This window comes from Nomia melanderi, chromosome 7, assembly GCF_051020985.1.
Source record: "Nomia melanderi isolate GNS246 chromosome 7, iyNomMela1, whole genome shotgun sequence".
NCBI lineage: Eukaryota > Metazoa > Arthropoda > Insecta > Hymenoptera > Halictidae > Nomia > Nomia melanderi.
Genome location: NC_135005.1, coordinates 7,341,152 through 7,366,107, shown reverse-complemented (window position 1 = coordinate 7,366,107; position 24,956 = coordinate 7,341,152). Strand labels below are relative to the sequence as shown.

Below are 24,956 nucleotides of genomic sequence, written 5' to 3'. Positions count from 1 at the left end.
CGCACGGAGTTAAAAGCCGAGGCAGACCAGCTGTCAAAATCGTAGTCAAACCGCCGTAACGCGGCACGTCGCGGCGCGGAGTGGCGCGGAGTCACGCTCCCCCTGTTCGCCATCGTTCGCCTCCGCTGCGCGCCGTCTTCGCTCTGTGCGCTCCCTTTTCCATGCACGGGATATCTGTCATTGGCCCGTGGATTGCGTCCCCGGCTGCACTCGTTCCGACGGGAAAAAATGCGGCTTCTAAATCTGGCCAGACACACTTTCCACGGGGGCCCCTCTCTCACGCTCGCCTACTCGGACTAACGAGCTAAAACGAGTGGCGTCTTGATCGGCAAAAGTGTCGGGGCGATCATCGCTGCCGGCGGTAAACACTGAAAATACACCGGTCCACCAGAGTATTGGATGGTAACGTTAACCCATTTGCATCGAGAAGAAGTATGAAAAAGATGTTAGTGACCAGGAAAATCAAGCGTATATATACGCTAACGATGCGGATGGGTTGACCCTGCTACGATCCTCGGTTTATTTGGAAATTTGAAATGTCGTTGTAAACGTAGGAACATGATATGATTTTCTTATTGTATTGTCTAATCTGAAAGTGTGTTTGGTAAAGTAGAAACGCGATTAAATCGAGGAAAATTCGAAAATTCTAGCTGCATGTCATCGTGTTAGGTAGTGTTACTTGTAATATACAAATGTTTCTGAATAATCATTTGTAATGCCTTGAAGACGAAGGTTCTTGAATGTATACAAAACCTTCAATAGAAGGAGCTAAACTGCATATCGTATGCTTTAATAATAGAGGAAAGTCTCTTGCTGTTTGAATAATTAAAACATTTTGTTTACAACTTGGGATTCGAATATAAAAATTAGATCTCATCAAAATGTAGATGTTTGTTCTCGAAGAGTTAATTGAGTGAATTATAGTAATTCTATTTGGGAATCACTAGTGTCATACATGGCACTTAACGTGTCAAATAAGTTTGGGTGTGAACATGTTTTAATTCTAAGAATATAATTATAGTCTACTGCAAGTATGCTTTGTTGTGGTAAACAAGAAGCTACTTCTGTATTATGATAATTTGGAACAGGAAGTCTGAAGAGTTTGGAAAGAAAGTCTTGTAATTTTACAGATGAAAGAAAATTATGGGAATGGAAAATTATAAAAACTGCGCCACATTTTATGGGTTGATTAAACATATGAATACTAATAAAAACTATGAAATAGTGCATTGAAATTTGGAAAATTTTCCACGTCACTTTGCCATTTATTTATGTGTTATCTTTTAAGGCGCATTGGGTCATTGTCGTTCAAAAATTTTAAATAACCTTTAGTTAAAATGAACGTTATTCTTATAATATTATTCAACATTGTAAACATTATTCTACAGAAAAAAGTTTCTTAGTCATATAAATTCAATAGTGGGCAACCCTATTTCTTCATATATTTTAAAAACATTGACTAGCTCCCTGAAAATTGTTATACTGTTTTTAAAGTAACATTAACGTCTTCGAGGGCTGCAAGCTGTAGCAACCTTCCGAACGGCAGTGTACGCTGTCAGTCAAATGTTTAGAACATCCTTCACCGTATAAACTTATTTTCGTACGGAAAATGTTTATTACGTCACTGGCAAATTTACGCAGTATATACGCCGTTTCAGAACAATTTGATTTGCGAAGTTATTCGTATCCAGCTTGTTTTCATGGATTTATGATCGAAGTACAATATTGGTAATATTATTATTTATACATTAGCAGAAACATAGATGACAATTTGCTTAGTACCCGAGTGCTTCAAATTTATTTCAAATTTATAGTCAACAGTGAACTTGAAATACTTTCAAAGCATTGTCTCGAGAAACCTTTGCGTTGAAGTGCGAAGAAAAATGATCTAACTACTTCTACATGTATCACAAGGTCTTCCAAGTAAATAATCATCATAATACAGTCAAAACAATACATAATCTCAAACAGACAATCAAATTATAGAATACTAAATAAAATTTGTCCAACCCTTAATAATCGAATCTCCCAACAATAAAATCAAAATTTTATTCACAGCTATTTCCATACAATAATTATCCAAAAAATGGTAACACGTCTAAACATTTTCTAATAATAAATATAAAGGCAAAATAATATATTAAATCTTGAAAACACCTCCATATTACTATCAGAAGACAATATAAACAAAATACGTATTCAACTCTCAATCTCGTTAACCATTAAAAAACAAATTCTTTACTTATAAACCTTGTGTTCCCAATTCACTCAATAAGCATTTTTTTTAATATCTTCAACGCATTGTAAATTTAGAAACATTTAAATTTCCTCCAACTTGTATCATTTAATCGCGATCATAAAGACAACTCGAGGACTATTTATAGCAGCACTTTGAACTTCAGGCTACCAAATAAAAGGGAAAACTTTTTCCACCGAGAAGATCGCGTCAAACGAAAACAGCGTATGATAACAAACAAAACTGCTCCGAAGAAAAAGGCATGCAGCTGAGTCCCTTCGCGATACATTTTGCCAGTTAAACTCCGTGAAGGCGTTAGTTAGAACGCGTGGATCGTTATTCTCGGTGCGGAAAATTAATGTTAGCGAGTCGCGGTGAAATGGCAGTTTACGCGAATTCCGGTGAATATGAAGTTGGAGGCGTTCCAATGGGGAGGAAAGCGCGGTTGAAAATACCATTCAGTCGCTATATTGTGTTTAGGGTCACCCGTTGCGCGATCCCATGCAAAAATCGGAATCTTGCCAGAAAACGATCCGAAAATGGCAGAAAAAAAACGAGAGGAAAACGCGTCGCCGTGAAGAGATACACGCGTGACGGTTCCTATGAATCATTTAGCCGAAATAAGGCTGCAGTTAATGTCTCAGTGACAGAATATTCTGGTCGGTTTAATCGCCGCAATAGAAACGTTTAACGTTCAATTCTCACGGGTACGCCCACTTTGACGATCTTCGCTTTCGTTCGTGTCACGATTTTTATTGGAGAACTTAGAAGAGTTAACGAACATGTTGTAGATTCGAAATTATATGTTTATTGGTAGAGAAACCGAAGAATTGTACAGTAATTATATGATAATTTGAATTTTCTATTCACGGATATTTGAAAATATTAGATATGCTATTGAAGAAATACATTTTCTTGGATAAAAAATTGTGTTGATAGGATACAGGCAGAAAAATGAAGTTTGAATTATTATTTGACGAACTGAGAAATTACTTTCGTTCCTTTCGTGAAAAGTGAATGTTGTAAAGCAAAATTTCGAAGCAGAAGCTCAGCTCAATGTTTTGGTAAACAGAAATTACTTAAAAAATGAAATGTAAAAGGTTCATTAATTATTTAAACTCCTTTGTGTTATTATCTAACGTCTTTATTGTATACTCTATTTTTATCACATTCCTAGGAAACGTATCTTATATTTTTATTAAACCAATTTTTTAAAGTAAATTTATAAATGTTCTGGAATTAAATTAATCGATTTTATTATATTTCCGGTAATAAAAGCTCTCTATTTTTAAATTAAAAAATGATTTTTCGAGAATAGCGTCGTGTATTAATTAATATTCGCAAAATTCAGACCGATGGAAGAGATTGAAACACGCGAGCGCATCTTTCTCGGTCACGCGGAGGAACAACCGTAAAGAAAGTGCATAACGTAATGCGCCGCGTATCACGGTTACAGTTACAGCTATGGACTCTAAAATATAATGATTCAGAGTGTTTTAAACAGTTCCGTGAGAACACTTTTGCCAACTGCGTTTTCGTTCTCTAATAAACAGCTTTCGATACACCACATGCCAACTAAATCAATACTACTTCGCAATACGTATAATCATTCGTAACATAGATAACAGGGAATATAGAAGGTGTTTCGTCTAATACGCACACTCGATTAACTTTTAAACTATGCATCGACTGAATAATTATTATAAAAATGTGGTTTTTTTCGTAGAAGATGGTAGAGACGTTCCAAATATTTAAAACTTTGTACACTATTTTTTAGATAATGAAATAAGGTAATAAAATCAGAATTTTTAATGGGCGTTTATTAATATTCACTTGTCTTAAATGTTACGGCTAAAATGCTTTCACTATTTACCGCGATACCTTTATTTGATATCGCGATATCATTTCTGAAATTCTTAATAAAGAAACTATAGTTTAGAAATTGTGGTTCAGGTTTTCGTAATTTCGAGTGTTTATGAAATATTTATTTATATTTTGAACAATTAATGAAATCCAGCAAATAATTCAGTACGCTAAGTACAGACTATTACCGTCAATGATTTATTTAACACTAGAAGTATTAACTATTTCGTAACTATTTACATATAACATCTGATAAAATTCGTAAAAACACATTTTATTATAAAATGAAGTATCTTTCGACATTCATTACACCACTGAAACATTAGTGTTTAAAATAATTTCTTAATTAGAAATGAAAAAGAGAAGCATTTTGAAGAGCTATGATATTGTTTCAATTAGTATGAACTAACATAACGCATCACGTGCGATATAAAATTATATTTAATAGTTTCGATTCAATCAAGTCGCAGCCATCAATCGATCAAGTATCAGGACGCGAGAGAAAACATTCGAACGTATTAGCGTAACGAGTTCAAGAAATTGCTCGGAATTCGCAGACGCAAATATCGATGTTACGCGACCCGAATCGCTCCCATCAATTCGTTTTCGACAACGGTCTTGGCAGGTTCAGCGACGCGCGTAAAACCCGTCCGTTTGTTTCTCAGGGAGTGTCCGGCAATTTTTGGCGCGTCTAAATTTTATCGGAAGGTCAATAAATCTCGGCCGATCCGCTGCGAATCCGACGAAAGAGACTTGACGGGAGCCCTATCCAAAAATATCGGACACGTAGTCATACTTGATTCATGATTATAAAACATTCGACGCCGGGAGAATTTCAAGATTCCGATGGCAAATTACAAAATTTTATTGCGAGGACGCGTAACATCCGGTCTTCGATCCGAAATATTCTGAGGTAAAGAATAAAACTATATTAGAAATTGAAATTTTAACGTCCATTTATGATTCGATCGATCTTTTAATCCCATTGGCATTATTTGGAAATATTAAGATACATTTAAATATCTTTCTTTAAAATTAGTGGTAGGCAGAATGGAGAACACGTTGAAAATGTCGTTCACTTCTTTTACCATTGAAATTTTGCAAAGCGATACATGGAACGAATATATAGTAAAATACATTATAATCAGTATAAATTGCTTATACAATTCAGTGAATTTCTAAATAATAATAAAATAACACTTTTCTGTTACCACTAACGTTATTAGAATCATGTTATAAGAACACTAATAATAATAATACAATAACAAATGCAATAGTAACAAAGTAATTTAATAAAACTTTTACTCCCTATAATGATAATACAGTAATATAATTAAATTTGTATTACTTATAACAATAATAAAATAATGTAATTAAATGTTCACTACATTCATAACAATGATAAGAATATCGATTATAATAAGAGCAATATATTTATCATTCATTTGAAAAGTCACATGTCAACATTTCAAAGATTCAATGTTTCAATTCGAAGTTAAAATAATACAATTAAATTTTCACTACATATAAAAATAACAAGAATTCCAATAATAATAAAAACAATCCATTTATCATTCATTTCAAAAGTCATGTGCTGACGTTTCAAAGACCGACGCCGCAATTATGAATTCACTTGTTAGTTATTTATCGTATCTTAAAAGTCAACGTGTTTCCTTTTATCTACGTGTCAACGGACGGTAATCTTTCTCGGCACCATTTCTTCATTTCGCACGACATTGACTTACAGTCTGCCGCGTCGGCGCCGCAGCTCTTAAACGTCACTCAAATTCGAAGTTGCCAGGTTGCGAATTCGGAACGAACGAAAATTCTACTTCAAACGGTCGAACGCGTTGCTTAACGAACCAACGAAGTCGTTTTCGTTGCGACGCGTGCGATACGCCGCTAAATCATCATTATTAATACAGCAAGACCACCGACTGTCTCGGGTTACACGGAATTAAAATAACGTGAGACTGCTCGACGACAACGTATCGATGATCGAATCCGCGGGTCTGAAACCGTTTCGAGAAATTAGCGAAAGGAGGAAACGGCGTAGAAAGCGGAACACTGCGTCCCCAGAATCGACGATCGGTCATTTAAACTTGTTTGTGTCTAAATGTAAATATTTGTAGTAAGCCGAATGTTAGAATTATTATTCTTTTAAGACATTTTAAGATTTTCAAACTTGGAATTTAGAATTTTTGGAGAATAAGAAAATTAAATGTATTAAATATATGTGGTATCTCGAACGTTTGAGTTTTTTATTTTTTATTTAAGCAACGTTGGAGTTTTAGATGTGTAACATTGTCAATTTAGAATTTTTAGAGAAGGGGAGAATTTGGATTTTTAATGTCTTATGGTAGATAATAATGTAAGATTAAGTATTAGGCTTATCTGTGTACAGGTCACATGTATACTTTCATGTATTTCGCATTGAAAATAATATTTCAGATTTCTACTTATGTTTTCTTTTCATTTATTATAAAAACAGATTTTTCTTCAAATTTCAAATATAAAATTACTTAAATTCATCTAGGAAATCTTCTATAATATTATGACAAACAATTTTCAATTTTAAACTGTTCAATTATTTCACATTCAAACCATTCGTTGGTGTAACAAATATCTCTTCTGCAAATTTCATGTTTATAATTGATCCACTTATATATTTATCGACGCAATCAAGATTCTTGTTTGACCATTTAAGCTGTTATCATTCTAAATTTAAGCAGTCATAACTCTGCTTAATAGTGTTTGAAAAATCTATAAATAGAACGAACCTTGAAAGTAATAATCTATTACCTCACGTCCGCAGACGTTTTACAATCGAACGAAAGATTAGAATACTTTTACCGTATCATCGAGTATCAAAACATCGAAATGTGTTTCGCAACGTCTCAATGAACTGCTGATACGATCGCGTTGAGTCAGCTTCCCCAGAAGACACGAACAAAACCTTCTCTAGAGAAACGTGCTCGAATAACACACGAAAATTAAGGGAACCTTGTGCGCCTCATCTGTTGGCTCAGATTTGGAATTTCAATTGTAGCCTCGAATATAAACTATTGACAAAATGCTCCCCTCTGATTCTGTAAACTCTTGGAAACAGAAATATGCTATCTGAATAAATAAATTTGAATAATTATAGAAATAACTGTATTATTTTACAAAAAACTGAAATTTTAATTCTTAAATTAAAAAAATTATGATATTTGCACTTAACATTTTTTTAAAAATATTAGTATTAATATCATTTCATACTTTTACATGAACGAATAAATATTTATGTGAATAATTCTTTATCATTTATACCTATTTGCTCGATGAAAATTCTGTCAGATTTTAAGCGGCTTATCACGAAAACAGTAAATTCTTCTAAATCCCACGGACAAGTGCCACCGATACGTTAAGTATAATCCATTTAACTGAGAAACGCCCAAGAGAAAAATTCCTCGCCAGTAGAGTCGAGCGAGTTTTCAAGTGGCTCAGCAGAATGAGCTGACTAAAAGGCGACAGGCGTAATTTATGCAACTGGTTGCTGGTACTCGTTGGTTCCGGACCATTTTGGTAGCTCCGCCCTACTTCCTTCTCCTATTAGAGGTGCAAGCTAATCGCCTAGATATTTCGTGAATTAAGTTACTAAACTGGTGCTCAAAAATTCTCAATTTTTTATCAGCCTCCTTAATAGAAAAAGCAAATAACTATAAACTAAAAATATTCGAATATTTTTTTACACGATATTTTAACTCAAATTGAATGAAAAATTATGAAATGCCTGGTACCAACAACAAACTTACATTACAACGACTAATTCCTATAAACCAATTAAATCTTCAAACATCCAAGCAAAGAGAAACGCAATCAAATTTCCAGATTAAAACAAGAAACAAGTAAAGATAACTCACAAAAGATCTGCAACAAATCTACGAGACACAAGAAACATAAGAGTTTCCTACGTCCAACATAATCCCCTTTTAAACACCAAAAACCCCTTTCATTAACTTCAAATCTTTTACCAACAAAAACATATCAACTGATTGCGACTGAGGCGATCCTAAAGTACAATATTGGGTACTTAAATAATATACGGACTACCTTTGCTTTTAAGAAATAAAATATTAATAACAATAATAATAATAAATAATATTAATAATGCATTAGAAAATGAACCCTTCGCTTTATAATGGCAACATCGAGCTTTCATATCTGCAATGGAAAGCTGCAAATAAATCATTTCATTATTCAAATAATAAGAGCTACTAGATACGTGGTTTTCCTCTTTTCCATTCTTCAACCTTTTCGTCCCGATCGGTACACACGGGTACCACGAACAGCTTAAATTACCAGAAAGCTAGAAAGCACCTTATAAATAAAGGAAAATTGTATCACACGGATATCTTTGCTCATGAGATAGCTTAATTGCTAATCAATTGTCGGTACATGTATTTCAGTTGATTAATATGCAGCCTAAACAGATTAATAAGTTTTTTCATGTCTCCGATGAGTTTTCACTTTTTTATGGAAGGGGTTTCTAACAATTTTTAAATGCTCGCCGTCAAAAGTTTAAATAAATAAAACCTAACTAAGATTTGACCAGCGCGACCTTCAATTAGAAAATAAAGGTGGCCCGTATAATACATAAGTACTCAATGCAATAGGACCCCATATAACGTCGATTTAAAAAACTGTCCAAAAATAACTATGAAACTGAAATGTTCCGTAAGAAACCGATACAAGTAGAGGACCAACTTAACCCTTTGCACTCGCATGTCATGCTGGAGATGTCAATACTAATTTGTTATAGAACCTTGGAAATTGTTTTAAAAAATACCACACTTTCAGAAATTATAAAAATTAAATCTTATTATGATACTAATAAACGAAATAAGTATACAACATTGAATTCTGCCGCTGTAAGTTACTTTAATTAATTTCTCTAAAAATAAATACAAGTTTACACCCAACAGCATTGAAAATAAATCGAGTGCAAAGGGTTGATACAAGTTGAACCAGTATACAACAGGATTTTCACGCGAAATTCGTGAACATGAAACTCTGCAAGACGCAATACTTTAACCCATTAGCTACCAGCATTCCTTCCAATAACAGTCTCCGCGGTTACAATATTTTATTGAACAAAACGTATCGTCTTTACAAAATACAAATAATAATCGAGAATGGAAATCTCCTCGAGTTCTCACGTATTACAACATGCGTTGCGATATTAAAATGAAAACACACGTAATCGTAATTTACTTTTCTTTGCACAAAGTATTAACCCTTTGCACTCTTAAGTTTCCCATAAGAAATATTCAAGATTTCCCGTTGCGATATGTACAACATTCCTTAAAACTAATAAATGAGAAAACATGCATCAATGAAGAAACAAAACAGTTTCACTTTAGTATTTTACGTATCGATGCATTACACCAAACTCAATGCTAAATATAGGACTTTACAATTTTGCTATATCAAAATACAATATAACATAATAAAATATAATATAATCAAGTGCTGACCAAAAGTCACCTTTCGAGTTTAAAGGGTTAATCGCGTCATAGGGGGTCCCACTGTATCATCCCATCGATAGCTCGAAACAGCGAAATCACCGCGAAGCGTCTGAGTCAGAAGGCGAAAGGGTCGATCGCAAGGGCAAGGCTCTATGAGGCCCGATGAGAATTCACGGTCTCGTTTCCGCCGCGACCGGGCGTCCCGGTGTTTGTAATAAACACTCGCTAAATATCGGTTAGAAAGAGAGGCAGAGGAAAAAGTCTGTGTAGAGGACCGGTCAAAAACGGGGGTGTGGTGGGGTGAAAGGGGGAACAGCGTCTCGGGAGCTGTTTTATTTTGGTCAGTGACTGGCTTTGCGTAACGTCCCCAGCGATTGGTCGAGAGGTGCATGTAGTCCGGCCGCGCGTAGACGCGACGCGCGTCGCGGCGCTGGGCGCCGCGCAAAGATAGTTGCTCCTAAAATGGCCCACGGTAACGCGATCCCCATCTGGATGCAAAAATAGGATCCCGTGGTTATCCGACCACATCGCTGTCCCTCTCGCTCCAAGGCGCACGCCCTCGCGTCCTCGCGGGAGGGAATCGACAACGATCCCTTTTTTTTATTTGGGTTTAAGAGTAATCGTGTGGATTTGATATAATGCTCTGCGTTTTCTTTCGTTCGTTTAACAGTTTAACTCTAGAACTACCGTACCAGTCGAAATGATTGGTTCCGTTATTGTAATTATTGTTACCTCAAAAGCATTGAATATTCGAAATGATTTCAAAAATAGTTTCACTTGAATGTAACGAACATTCAAAGAAAGTGAAGATAATCTGTTGTAACAATTTTTATAGGGACTACATTTCAGTCATATTAGTCCTAGTACTATCTATCGCGAGACTATTAATCTTTTCAGTTACAAGTGCATGACAATGGATGATCTATAAAATTTATTCTCCTTTGGAACAAAAGAAATTAGAACGATATAAGATTCCCTTTGATTTAGAAGTTATAGAGCTTAACAAGTAAAAATATACAATTCTACGCCTTAGCGAAAAATATACTCTTAATTAGTACGTGGTTGCCTTGAGGAGCGATAGATAAAATATCAACTTTATATCGATTCCTATGTTGTCCGGTTAATCAGATTTCAATTTTTGTCTTTGTTTTTGTTTCTATTTCTACTAAGAAACATTTGGTATCGAACTTGTTTACCTTTATTTTGTATCTAGTTGTTCGACTGGTTACGGTGGATATAGGTATATATAAAGTGCCGATATAATTAGTGTTGACACATCGATTGCAATGAAAGTGATGAACATTTTATGTGGCACTTACTCTTTCGTAGATGGAATAAGTAGAAATGATTGTTAAACTTTTGCATTCTGTAGGCTTCACTATGGTACCATATATGGTACTACATATTTAAGTAAATAAAATTAGTAAAATTACTTTAAAGTTGTTTGTCAATTTGTTATACGTGTAGGTTTTGTTGTAAAAAGGGAAATGAAAAATTTAAGAAACGTTGGAATGTAAGACTTTTTGAATTTTCGTTGGGGATATTATGAAAATGGCTTGGAGTAGCTGGTAGATTACAAAATCGGCTGGTGTGCTCACAATTCTTTCGTTACACTGTTTCCTAATTGCTTGTATGGTTGAGAATTTATCAGAAGGGTTAATTAATTTGATATAAACAATTATTTCTAATCTCTAAGATTTGCATGTTCAAACATTACTTTTCCTGGAAACAATAGAATAAATTGTACATGAAATGTTCGTTAAATGACGACGCCATATTTCGTTTTTTTTATGGTGACCAGATAGCCCACAGCGTCTCTAACATCCCACCATGTTTTGATCTTCTGACTTGCAAGCTTGTGGACACTCGCGTTGTAACCCTTCCGACTGATGTCATTGATGAAACGTCATGAATATTCTTTTTTCCTTCATATTTTGAGTTCCTTTCTTATTTAAGTGGATAGATCTTTCTAGGTAAATTTGGTGATTTGAATATTTGGATCTTTTCTGTTTTTTTTTGTTTTAACTGCTGGTATTTTAAAAAAGCAAAATTTTTAATGGCAGATGAATATTTTAAAGGATGTATGATGGGATTTGCATTGTTTACAGCTTTTATTACCATTATTTATTTTTTTTAGTATTTCTTTTTTGTTTCTCATTCCTTTTATATTTAAAATTATATCATAAAAAATCATTTATAATTACATGATTCTTAAATTTTAAAAAAGTTTCAGGTAGTCACGAATCTTGTAAATAAATATAGAAAACAGCAGTAACATGATACTTGTTTATATGACGTAGATCGGCTTCTGAGAATCGAAGCGAGACGCGATTTCAGAAATACGAAACAAGAGAAATGTTTATATTTTCGAAGAAAATCGTGAATTTATTTATGCTTCTCGTATATCTTACTACGTTCTTTTTCCTTCATAATGCAAAATTTAGGTTTCAAGGAATCGTACTCTATTATTCGGAAATAGTACCTAAATAGTACAGCTGAAAAGAAACTGTTTCTATCAGAATTCTTTATATTATTAAATTTATTGTATGCCAAATATTAATCTACAGTCAACAAAGGGTATATATAAAGCACGGAACAGCGATTCCAAATTCTGCATTCTTCACTATGCAACTCCCACGTACATTGGCACTATATCACGTCAGTGTTAAATTTACACGATCGTCTCCCGATTTTAAGAAGCTACACATGATTCATTAATTCTGTACACATCCCAGTTTATAGGAAATTTTTCAACATTGCACAGTTCTATACTTTAAAATCATTTGAATGTGACAAACTTTAACGTAACAAAAATTATAATATAAAGTACTTCGATTAAGTACTTCGATAAAGTACGATTAATCCATTCACGGAATGACATTATTAATTATGGAATGATGCTATGATACAATTTAATTTTTTGGAATGTAGAAATTAAACTTAATATATGCTGTGATAATGGATTAGTTTCCGCTTCAATGTACAGCTTCCGCGATGTATCGCGTGCAAACTCTTGACTCTTTAAACATGATAGTACCAACATTTTATCGACCGTTTATTTCCTTTAAAACTGCACACTTGTTTTGGCAATTAATCAATAATCTAAACTTCGATAAATAAAACCCGGAAATTCAAAATTGACATGTTTGTTGTGTTAGTTAACCCTCGAGAAACAAATGGCCATTTTGTGCCATAATAGAGTTTCCATTTTACACAAGTTTCAAGTAAATTATCTGTATCAAATTTTATACGTATGATTAACTGTATAAATTGCAATTACATTCATACCTAATCAGTGAATATTCAAGTATATACAGTTATTCATAAAAATATACTTAAGTGACACTCCTTCAGTAAATATTTAACCCCTTGCCTTACAATAACGTGTGAGACTAGTGGCAAAAATTTTAAACAGAATCGAACGCGCATGAATGTTATTCAATTCTTCTGAATTAAAATTAAATATTATTCTTCTGTTATCAATTATTATACTTTGTAGTGAAGATTGATATAGAATGCGCTTATCATTTTATTGTCAAATGCGCTTATCATTATACGGCAAAGGGTTAATACGTATGTAGTATACAATTTCTTAATTTAATGCATTCCAACTTAAATTGTACGAAGCAAGATTTATGAGAATATAAATTCCATCCAATAACTCAAACTTTAATATTCATCAAAATATATAAAGTATGTTACTTACATATGTAAGTAAGTGAGCAAATACTTTTATAAGTAACTGTAAATACAGTAACAATTGCTACTATTGATCTATATCTAGAGTAGACAGTTGCATACCAGTTATCTGAACATTCAAATAACAAAACATCAGCATATAATTTTCTTTTTCCCCAACTATTTCAAAAGTAATTATATAATAGAACTTCCTACGATAAAGATTTAAATTATTACAAGATAGCTTCAAAACACTATTTTTTGCTTCGGAGATAATAAATTCAACTAAAATTGTTACAATACTATATTTCGAACAAACATAAATATTTAATTCGTTAACACAGTGGTTAAATGAATTGCTTCTCGCTTCCTCATTTTTCAATCATCGAGGAAAACTCCTGCACTCTCGAGTCAACTTATAGTCGAGCTGAAGATGTATATACTTACCAAGTCCGCGAAAAAATGCGTGGACGGCATGGCGCGTGACGACGACAGAGAAAAAAAGAACGGCATCAACGGTTCGTTTCCTCAATTCGTTCTAGCCCAGTTCAGAGGAATGGGAGGAAATGCGAACGGAGAAGCGCACGCTCGCGCGCGCGTACATGCAGCCGGAAATAAAAATAACGAACTTCGATGGAATCGGGCGAAAGCTCTCGGACATGCGATTTTCTTTCGGTCGAACGGTCCGAACGAGAACGAAATCACTTTGGAATCGTGGAAATGGAAAGCGGATACGGAAATCGTGATAGCCGTTGAAATCACTTAGCAAGATCGTAAATTGAATAACTGTAGCGCGTGCATGTTACTTGATTTGTATCCGGATTAAAATATTTAATCCTTTGGAAACGCTGTATACCTGTGTCAGATTTGTGTGTGTACATATATGTATGTATATGTACATATTATTCCCGTGTAATTTACAATTATTATTATAATGTGTAATTTATAATTATATACAGTTGTACATGTGAATAATTTAATTATTTAAATGATAAAGTTGAGACTCATGTTCCTCCATTTCTCTGATATATAAACTAATCGAATTAAATAATTAAGTCTAATAGAATTTTCTACGAAGAAAATCACTTGGATTTCATGAAATGGTCAATTATAACGAATTGAAAAAATACGGTGTTATAAAATCGAGTTGTTTGAATTTTCTTATATTAATTATGAAAGGATATTTAAATAACATCATAGGAAAGTGTTATTACCTTTCCAATAATTATAGGAACAAAGAAGAAACATAGATTATTTAAAACCTGGAAATAAATAGTCAATTTGTTGATTATTATAATATATAAGAAATGCTTTAATGAAACTAAAACTCGTAGGCAAAGTAAATAATGCAAGGGTTTAAGAGGTTTTCTGGTAACTCGCGTCATTCCTTTCTGTCTACGCATCGAAATCTCCTCTCGCGTTCGTTCGTTCTCTTCTTTTTCCCGTCCTTTGCATACTACGGCGCACTTTCCACATCTTCCCGAAATTGAATAACTGTTGCGTACGATTCGCGTTCCTTATTGCGTGCTGATGATGTAACGTTCCGTTCATTTTTTTCTTTGCAGTTCAAGGGGAGATTGTGATGCAGTCGACGCCCACGGTACCAACGTAAGTACCACGATATTTCTCTCTAATTTGCTAAAACGAAATTCTGTTCGCATTCATGTATAAAATGAGAAGCATAATCGAAGTTAATTCTTAAATAAGAAATGATTATAATGAACTATAATATTTCATTACAGTATTTATAAAAATATGATATTTACACAATACGAAAATCTTGAATTCAAGTATTCTCAAAATTGTAATTATTCGAATTTTATTTTGTTATTTAATTAAAGTTTTCCATGGAATTTATCATTGCTAACATCCATTAATTTTCAATGTAAAAATCATATGCATTCTGTTACAATTAGGATTCCCATGTAGGCTTATTTCTTTTTTAATGAGAAACTGAAAATTATTTAAAAAATTGATAGTTTTCTTTTAAAAAATGATTGTCAGAGAAAATTGACTGTGTTCGAATGAATAAAAAATAAATAAATGTTTGTACAGATTTAGTGGCAGACCCGGTGATCCATCGCCGCCGGTCTTCGAGCAAATCTTCAAGAACGCCAGATTCGCGCAGGGTGGTAACGCGATTTTCGAAGGGCGGGTCAGGGGTAACCCGAAGCCCACCGTTTCCTGGACGCACAAAGGAGCCCCGTTGTTAGAGTCATGGAAAATTCGGATGTCTTACGACGATAAAACCGGTACAGTCACCCTGCAAATTAATCAGATCGGTCCGGGAGACGAGGGTGAATACACTTGCAGTGCTAAAAATCAGTATGGTAAGTTTCCAATACGAAATATTTAAATATTTAAATACCTAAAACTCTTTAAAATAGCTGACATTTAATTATTAATATAATAAAGTCAAGTGAACGAGAGATTTGATAACAGAAAAATTCAGTTATACTTTTAAAATCATCTTGTCTTTACTTTGTCATCTAGTCTTGTAAAGTTACCTTATAAATGACTGAGTTTCACCGAGTTTCATTAATAATAGAATAAATTCAAAATTAATATAATATTCTTTGTAATTATATTATCATTACTCTATTAATTCAATATAAATACAATGTTAGATAATAAAATTTCATCGATGAACCTTTATCATGGATACATTCACTCAATATTAATACAGTACTAGACAATATAATTTAATTGATGAATATTCATAATTAATATATTGGTTCAATATTAATATAATACTAGAAAGTACAATTAAATCGGTAAATAATTATAGCTAATTTCTAAGACGATCGTCTCCCTATCGTCTTCGCTAAGACGATACAATTAAGTCAATGAATATTTGAAATTAATACATTAATTCAATGTTAATGCAATACCAGACAGTACGATTATCTCCACGTGAACATATTAATTCAATATTAATGCAATACCAAAGAATAAAATTAAACCAATGAATCCGTATCGTTCAGGCGAAGCGATTTGCTCAGTCTACATTCAGCCAGAAGGATTCGGACCTCCGCAGCAGCAGATGGGTACCTACAGGAAGGAGTACCAGCAAAGTTTCCAGTCGACCGAACAGAAGAGCCAAACAGGAAGCCAGACTTTCCAGCAGCGCAGCTATCAGCAAACGATTGACAAACGAAGCTACATGAACGGATCCTCCACCAGCATCGAGGACTTCAAGGTTGGCCTTCCTCCGATTTCATCGTCGAAAATCTCCCCGAGGCGGTTTCGTTCGAGAACTTCTCCTCGCTAGACAGACAGAGAGAGTTAATCCGATAAATTTTGCAGGTCGACACGTTCGAGTACAGACTGCTGCGTGAGACAGAATTTCGAGAGTCGATTACCCGCCGCTTCGTGGGCGAATCGGACGCGCAGATTTCGACGACGGTGGATCGTAACCTGGGACCGGTTGCACCTCCGCAGTTCGCGCAGAAGCCGAGAAACTCGAAGCTCGTCGAAGGATCGGACGCCGTTTTCACCGCGAAAATATCTGGCAACCCGAAACCAAGAGTGAGTACGAGTTTCTTATTTATTCAACCCTTTGCGCTTCAAAACTGTTTTGATGGAATATAGTCAGCATTTCTTGAAACTAACTTAACGAGAAATCGCGAATGACTAAAGAACGAAGCTGTTTTATTTTAATATTTCGCATATTAATGCATCACACGAAACTTAAAATTAAATATTATACTTCATCATTTTACTATACTAAATTGAGTGGCGACTGAGAGGCACCTATGGACTGCAAAGGGTTAATTAACTATTAACAAGGCACTGGAGTTGTTGGATTTTATAGCGAGTGTCTCGTACATGGAAATAGTAGCATTAATCAGATGAAATCAATTTCCTATGTGTCTTTTGGAAATGGAAAGTAACTCTTAAGAAAGTTAAACATTGTTAAAGAAGTTGAAAAGTAACAAATTTGTCAGTGTTCATAGGGAGAACGAAATATATATGTATATAGGAAAGGAAGTTCATTTGTTAAAGAAATTTATTATAAGTAATCGTGAATAATTTCTTTTAATTCTCTTAAATGAACGTTTGATTAAAAGAATTTTCTGAAGTGTTTAATCATTGATTGTTTAGTGCAAGTAACTTTGACGACATTATTACCAGTGGTCCACGTGTTTTTAGTAGAAAATACATTCTAAGTAAAGTAATTTCATTGCTTAATAACGATGAAGAATTTGAATAATCAGGATGTTTGTTCTTCTTTTCCAGTTAACTTGGTTCAGAAACGGCCAAAGGATCCGCGATTCCCAACGCGTAGAGATGAGCTATTCGAATCAGCAAGCCACATTGAAGATCAGAGTCGCTTTACCGGAAGACAGCGGCCATTACACCTTGCTCTCAGAGAACCCTCAAGGTTGCACCGTCAGTTCCGCGTACCTTGCGATCGAGTCCAGCGCGGATCAAGTAGATCAGGCATACCAGACCTATCAAAAGGAGACGGTGAAGGCCCAACAGCAAGTAGAATCGACCGGCGAGTCCGACTCTGGCAAAGTTCTGCCGCCAAATTTCGTTCGCACCTGCAGCGATCGTGATGCTACCGAAGGAAAAATGACTAGGTAAATCTAATCTTTATTTCACGATATAAAATTACCGCCTTAAACAATATAAAGAGGTTAGAAATGAAGATGAATAAATATATTTAATCTTTTCTCCTACGAAGTAGAATACTGAACAAATTTTTGAAAGTTATAAGAAAAAATGATACTATGATATAGTTTGATACATATACATAGATATAATTTTTATTTTATAAAAGTATACACCGCTGAAAACAATTTTAACAATTTAGAAGGAAATATAATACTAGTTAGATCTAATTTTTATTTTTCAAGATAGAGTATTACAATGGACCACGTTAATAATGATCGTTAATTAGGTTTGACTGTCGTGTAACCGGCCGTCCGTATCCGGAAGTAACATGGTACATAAACGGGCAACAAGTAGCCAACGATTTCACCCACAAGATCCTGGTGAACGAGTCCGGCAATAACTCACTGATGATTACAAACGTGAGCCGCGCTGACGCCGGCGTCGTCACCTGTATCGCGAGAAACAAAGCCGGCGAGACGTCCTTCCAATGCAACCTGAACGTCATCGAGAAGGAGCAAGTGGTCGCACCGAAATTCGTAGAACGGTTCACCACGACAAACGTCAAGGAAGGTGAACCGGTTGTGTTCATGGCGCGCGCGGTTGGCACGCCTGTGCCGCGTATCACTTGGCAGAAGGTACATATAAAACGAAATAGTACGCTACAGCATACTTCTTTGCTATTCGATCATCACGATTAATAAACTGAGAATTTTTATGCGTTTATGTTTGAAAATTTATGAGGCACCAGGGGATATTCTTTTCTTAGAGTCAACAACGATGACGTTGTTTTAATTTTATCATGAGAAATCCTTTATTATCTTATTATTAATAATCTTATCTAATTTCTTTCTGGCTTTTGTGAAATGTTTTCTAGGATGGTGTACCGTTAACACCCGGACCGGATGTACGTATATCAACGGATGGCAGTGGAGCTTCGACTTTGGACATATCCTGCGCGAAACTGTCGGATGCAGCTTGGTACCAATGCACTGCGCAGAATGTGGCCGGCTCGACAGCCACCAGAGCACGGCTTTTCGTGGAGACACCGAAAGGAGCAGCCCCCGAACCAAGACGCCTGAATTTACCCCGACCGACGAAAGTCATCGAACCAGAGTAAGTAATTACTTATCGTCATCGTATTGAAGGTTAAATTCCATTTTCAAAAAAATAAATAATACAAGACCTATAGTGGTAAACATTAAATTTTGGCAGAATTATTATTCATACATTAGAAAATCATTTTGTATCAAAATATACTTCTTAAATGAATTTTAATTAATTTTATAATTAATGATATCAGAATATAAATTTCACTATACAAAAATTTTGATATAAAACTCAGTGAAATAACACATGCAATACATATTGATCATGAAACTGTCAAACCATTAACATTTTGTTAAATTATTTACAAGTATCTAATAATTGAAATCGAGTAAATCTACGAAACATTAACTAATTAAAATATTCATTTCTCTTTCACGCAACATTGGAAGAGTGACGGTACATTAATCAGAATTATCATTTATCCATTTATGCATTTGAGAACAGAAATAATGTTAAAAATGTTTGCAGACCAGCGCCTGGCCCCGAAGTGATTTATTTGCGGCACGTGGAACGTGCCAAGCCGTATTTGCCTCCACCCGAGGAGGACAGAGTTTATCCACCGCCACGTTTTATTATACCATTGAGGGACGTCCATCAGATCGAGGGTGGACGTATTCACTTCGAGGCCAGAATCGAACCGGTGGGCGATCCCACTATGAGGGTAGAGTGGTATGTTAATGGAAGAGCTCTCGATGCGAGTAAGTACTCTTTTCTTTAAATATGTCACATTGTAATTGAAATTTATAATCTATAAATAATATTTACTTATCTAGAAATATGTCCATTCTTCAAAAAATTGTTAATATTTGAAAATATTTTTAATCCATCCTTTTATTCCATTTTTCCCTTTTCCTTTACTTAATTATTCCATTTAATTTTACATTGCATTTTTTCGAAAAGAAGAATTTTTTTAATACATTATCTTCAATGAAAATATAAATTTCATTTTTTTTTATCTTAAAGAAGTTAGTTCTTAGCAGTTTGAATACATTAATGGATTTAATCGTTGAGAAAATAATTGATTTTTTAATGTGAATGTTACCTTCAATTCTTAGGTTCCCGGGCGACTTCCATTTTCCGATTTGGCTTTATCTCTCTCGACCTCATCAGTATCGTTATCCAAGACAGCGGCGAATACTTGTGCCGCGTCGTGAGTTCGACTGGAGTCGCCGAGTCCCGAGCTACCCTCAGCGTGACCCGTAAGTAAATTAGTGTGATTAAAAGTTTCTTTCATTTCTATTCAATCATTGCTATTCAATTAAAATACCAGTTGAACGCGTTCGTTACCATTTTGTTCTTGCGATGATCTCAGTTCCAATATTCTAAATACCTAAATAGAATATTGAAAAAATGTAACCAAAATGAGTCATTAAGATATTAACAATAATAAATATGTTTTAACAATATCTATAACATTGATTTCTCTCATATTTAATTTTTATACTATTATTTTCATATATACAATTTTCGGATTAACTGCGTTTGACGCGTATACACGTCATCTTAAATCTCTAAATGGTGCTAACTTTCTCGAGGATGGACTATCTATTTTTCTAGACAAGCATGTAATTCTTCTTCGCTTCGCTTTAGTTTACCGTTAGAATGTATTATAAGTACATTTGGCCTGTAGTTGACAAGTATACACTTCATTATTTGATTTTATTTCGCGCATAATAAGATATTTCTCAAACTAAATTTCGCACTTAACGGATTAGAAAATTTCTGTCGTATTTTCAACGTGAAACCAATTGTTTCAGCACGCGCGACAATCGAACAGGCTAGTCAACACCCCGACAGCCTCCAATATATCCAACAGCTCGAGGATTACAGCAAATATCAAAGGCAGGAGAGTGTGGAGGAGATCTCTTCACAGCGGCCGGCCTTCATCCGCCCGCTCCAGGATCTAGGAGAGCTGCAGGAAGGTCGGAACGCCCATTTCGAGGCGCAGCTGACCCCTGTTAGCGATCCCACGATGAAAGTGGAGTGGTACAAGGATGGTAGGCCGATCACAGCTAGTAAGTGTCCCATGAATCCTCATTTTTTATCATTAATACCGAATATTTTGGTGCGTTCTCTACATTCCTGTCGTTTTTCAGGCTCAAGAATCACAACCATCTTCAACTTCGGATACGTCTCGCTCAATATAATGCACCTACGAGCTGAAGATGCGGGTTCTTACACCGTGAGAGCTGTGAACCGCTTGGGAGAGGCCGTCAGCTCCGCGTCTCTTCGTGTCTTTGGTAATATTTTGTTTTATTAATGTATTCTTGAATGAAATACTTCTCATATGAGTTTATATGAGAATATTAAATATACAAAACATTATTTATTTAGATTTTATTTTATTATTTAAAGAAATGATATTTTGAATAACTTTTTATGTATTGTAATACCGATTCCCTATAGGAAACTTTATATTATAGGAGAAATATATCTTTACGTTTGATCTGTGAAATATTATAAAAATATACCTTTTGCTCTAGAAACTATTTTCATTTTTTAAAATGTCTTTTTGAGAATTACCTTTTTTTAAAATTCGAATTTAATGGAATCATATATGCTTGCACTTGATTTCTTTCTTCATGAAATTTCCGAGCAGTTATTGAATTTAGTTTCATCCCTTGTTGCAGCACGCACAAGCGTTACTACAGAATTGGGAATCCCCGAGCAACAGAGATATATCGAGGCTGCCGAGGAGTTGGAAGCCTACCAACAGGCCATGCACCAGAAGTACGTACAGGAGCAGCCTGAACCGACTAGCCCACCGGAATTCAAATCACCTATCAAGGATCAGAACAGCATACGAGAAGGCGGATTCGCTCATTTTGAAGCGCGTTTAGAGCCGGTCGGCGACGCTGACCTCAGAGTTGAATGGCTCAAGGACGGACGCCCTGTAGAAGCTAGTGAGTACACACTTAAATTTATTCCACCATTATTGTTTATTCCTTAATAAGAACTTTTCAAATTTAATCTATCTATTAATTAACAATTTAAGCAATATGTTTGAACATAGTATACAAGTACAGATTTTCCTTTATGAAATTTTTGAAGGTTCATTTATATCTTTATTTTAATTAAAAAAAATCGAATTTCCTTTATAAAAAGATTGTATATTTCGTAAGAAATATAATATAATTAAATTAATGAAAATTAAATAATGGAATTAAATGATTTCGTGTACGATCGCTTTTATGATTTCAGTAATAAAATTAGATTAAGTTTACTCAAAACGTAAAGTATAAAATTATATATACAACGAATATTTTAACGAATCAATCACTTTCTTCCAGGTTCACGTATTACGACATTCTTCAATTTCGGTTACGTAGCGCTCACCATCAAATACGTGACGATCTACGATGTCGGCGTGTACACCTGCCGCGCGTACAACCGCGTCGGTGAGGCACACACCACCGCTCAATTAAGCGTGATCAGCAAGAACGATGTCATTTATGACAGCCAGCACCCCACCGGTCTCCAAAAGATCCAGACCCTGGAGGATTCTAGCAGATACTCACGACAAGTGCAAGAAGAAACCCAAGTCACTCAGGCACCACGGTTCCTAGGGACATTGAAGGGCACTAATAAAATAGTTGAAGGACAACGCGCACACTTTGAAGCTCGCGTCGAGCCGCAAAGTGACTTAACAATGACCATCGAATGGTACCATAATGGAAAGCCAATCACCGCAGCGAACAGAATTCAAACTTACCATGATTTTGGCTACGTTGCCATTGACATTCTTCAAGTTAGACCCGAAGATGCTGGCACCTACACTGTTGTCGCGAGGAACGCCCTTGGCGAAGCTCGATTATCAGCTACCATGGTCGTAGAAAGTGAGTTTTCACGAATTTTGTTTACCGTTATTTATAATTTATTATAGTTTGTTTAGTATTAAATGATTTGTTATATTATTTATTATTATTTTGAAATGTACAAATTTAGAAATTCCAGAAATGAGTAAAGACTTCTAAAAATCTGAAGTTACTAATGTTAGAAAATCTCTTTCTTCAATTTTTTTCTATCAAATTGGAAAAGTGAAAATTGAAACATTTAAATTAATTTCTTCTATTTATATTTTCAAAGTTCTACTTTAATCAAACCACTAGAAATGTTGTAAATATTGTAAACTAAATTACTGATTTACTGTAATGTCTAATTAATAAAAAATTTGAAAGTAGATCTCAAAATATTTAAACGTTACATATTAAAATATTCTGATTCGGATTTTATTAATATTTTCTTTTCAATTGTAGCACGTTCGAGTGTTGACACCAGCAGCATGCACCGTACATCCTACGAGAAAACTCAGCGCCTCGAAGAATCGAAGTTCGTCGAACCTCACTACCATATCGAAGAAATTTCGAAATCGAAACCGATTTTCGTTCAACCATTGAGCGATCCTAAGCCAGTAAGCGAGGGCAAGAACATCCATTTAGAATGCCGCCTGGAACCAATGGGCGATCCAACGATGAGGGTCGAATGGTTCCAAAATGGCCGACCGGTCACCGTCGGTTCCAGATTCAGAACTTACTATGACTTCGGTTTCGTCGCTCTGGACATCGTGCACTCGACTGTCCTCGATTCTGGCGAATACACCGTTAGAGCCACTAATCATCTCGGCACTGCTCATACCTCAGCCTGCGTGAGGGTCATTGGAAAATCTGATGTAGTCACTGAAACGCAACACGAACAATCGCTGGAGCAGATTCAGATGTTGGAGGATTCTGCAAAGTTAGTAGACAATGATGAATTTCAAACGTTATTAAATTATTCAGTTTTTAGTATCCGATTTTAAATTAATTAACATTAAATTTTGAAGTTATCATTTATTTATATTAGGCTTAATCGATTTATAATAACGTTAATTTTAATAGAAATTCTTTTTTGATATTTCAATAGATTTAGAGAAATACAAATATCTATTTTATTTCTATTAAATGAAATGAATTTGAATTTATTTCTTCGCCTGATCATACAGATTTTATTTCCAAAGAATTATTTATTTCTACATCTAACACTTCACTAGGAAAATTGATTTTAAAATGGTACCAGATTTCTACATCTAACACTTCTAGAAAAATCGATTTTAAAATAGTACCAAATTTCTACATCTAATACTTCACTAATTGCGCACAACACTGCTATAAAATTTTCCACTGAGCACTCAAACGATTCTTTGTTTTAATAGATACCGCAGGACGCAGCAAGAAGAAGTGACAGTAATGCAAGCTCCTCAATTCACTCGACCATTGCACAACATCGAGACTGTCGAACTGACGAATGTCCATCTCGAATGTCGTCTTCAGCCAGTTGGCGACGCCACGATGAAAGTCGAATGGTTTGTAAACGGCAGAGCAGTGAAGACGGGTCACAGATTCCGACCATCCTATGAATTCGATTACGTGGCACTCGATATTCTTGGTGTGTACCCCGAAGATTCAGGTGTGTACACTTGCCAAGCCAGAAATCAGCTCGGAGAGGCCGTCACCTCTTGCTCAGTGAGAGTACACGCAAAGAAAGATTTGCTTTTGGAAACCCACCACCCTGAAGGTTTGGAGAGAATACAATATTTGGAGGACGCCTCTAGATATAAGAGGCATGAAATCGTTGACGAGGTGGTGAACGTTAAGCCTAGATTCATCACTGCTCCGAAAAACCAAGAGAACCTGCGTGAAGGGCAACACGCGCATTTCGAGTGCAAGCTGGAACCTGTGACGGACTCGAACTTGAAGGTCGAGTGGTTTAAGAATGGTCGTCCGGTTACAATAGGTAAATGAAGTTTATTTGGATTATTCAAAATTCAGTTTAAAATTCAGAAAGAAACATAATCATTTCGTTTGGAATTTGAACATTTTAAGAATAGAATGTGTTCATTTTGAAAAAAATGGCAATTCGACTTGGAGATAATAAGTAATCTGATTTAAAGAAACAATAATTAA

At 34.9% G+C, this 24,956-nt stretch overlaps 1 protein-coding gene and 1 long non-coding RNA gene across 26 annotated transcripts in view; one reads left to right on the top strand and one right to left on the bottom strand.

Annotated features, from left to right (window-relative positions):
- The window catches only part of sls (sallimus), a 237,073-nt gene that overhangs the window by 108,842 nt on the left and 103,275 nt on the right, over positions 1-24,956 (top strand). For all 24 annotated transcript variants that reach the window (XM_076369145.1, XM_076369150.1, XM_076369148.1 and 21 more), the window contains 15 exons: positions 14,853-14,895; positions 15,343-15,617; positions 16,272-16,486; positions 16,594-16,815; positions 17,527-17,873; positions 18,194-18,542; positions 18,782-19,020; positions 19,483-19,712; positions 20,070-20,213; positions 20,772-21,029; positions 21,111-21,254; positions 21,645-21,917; positions 22,305-22,850; positions 23,271-23,748; positions 24,206-24,786. In XM_076369145.1, coding sequence (XP_076225260.1) covers positions 14,853-14,895; positions 15,343-15,617; positions 16,272-16,486; positions 16,594-16,815; positions 17,527-17,873; positions 18,194-18,542; positions 18,782-19,020; positions 19,483-19,712; positions 20,070-20,213; positions 20,772-21,029; positions 21,111-21,254; positions 21,645-21,917; positions 22,305-22,850; positions 23,271-23,748; positions 24,206-24,786 — 4,344 coding nt within the window. The remainder of the gene's footprint in view (positions 1-14,852; positions 14,896-15,342; positions 15,618-16,271; positions 16,487-16,593; positions 16,816-17,526; positions 17,874-18,193; positions 18,543-18,781; positions 19,021-19,482; positions 19,713-20,069; positions 20,214-20,771; positions 21,030-21,110; positions 21,255-21,644; positions 21,918-22,304; positions 22,851-23,270; positions 23,749-24,205; positions 24,787-24,956) is intronic.
- On the bottom strand, positions 5,508-9,723 carry LOC116424153 (uncharacterized). 2 transcript variants are annotated; one of them, XR_004234392.2, is made up of 4 exons: positions 9,709-9,723; positions 7,412-7,714; positions 6,953-7,197; positions 5,508-6,862 (listed from the first exon to the last, which is right to left on the bottom strand). It is a non-coding gene; the product is annotated as an uncharacterized LOC116424153 (long non-coding RNA). The 2 variants fall into 2 exon arrangements; XR_012998963.1 differs by lacking the exon at positions 9,709-9,723 and adding an exon at positions 9,629-9,643.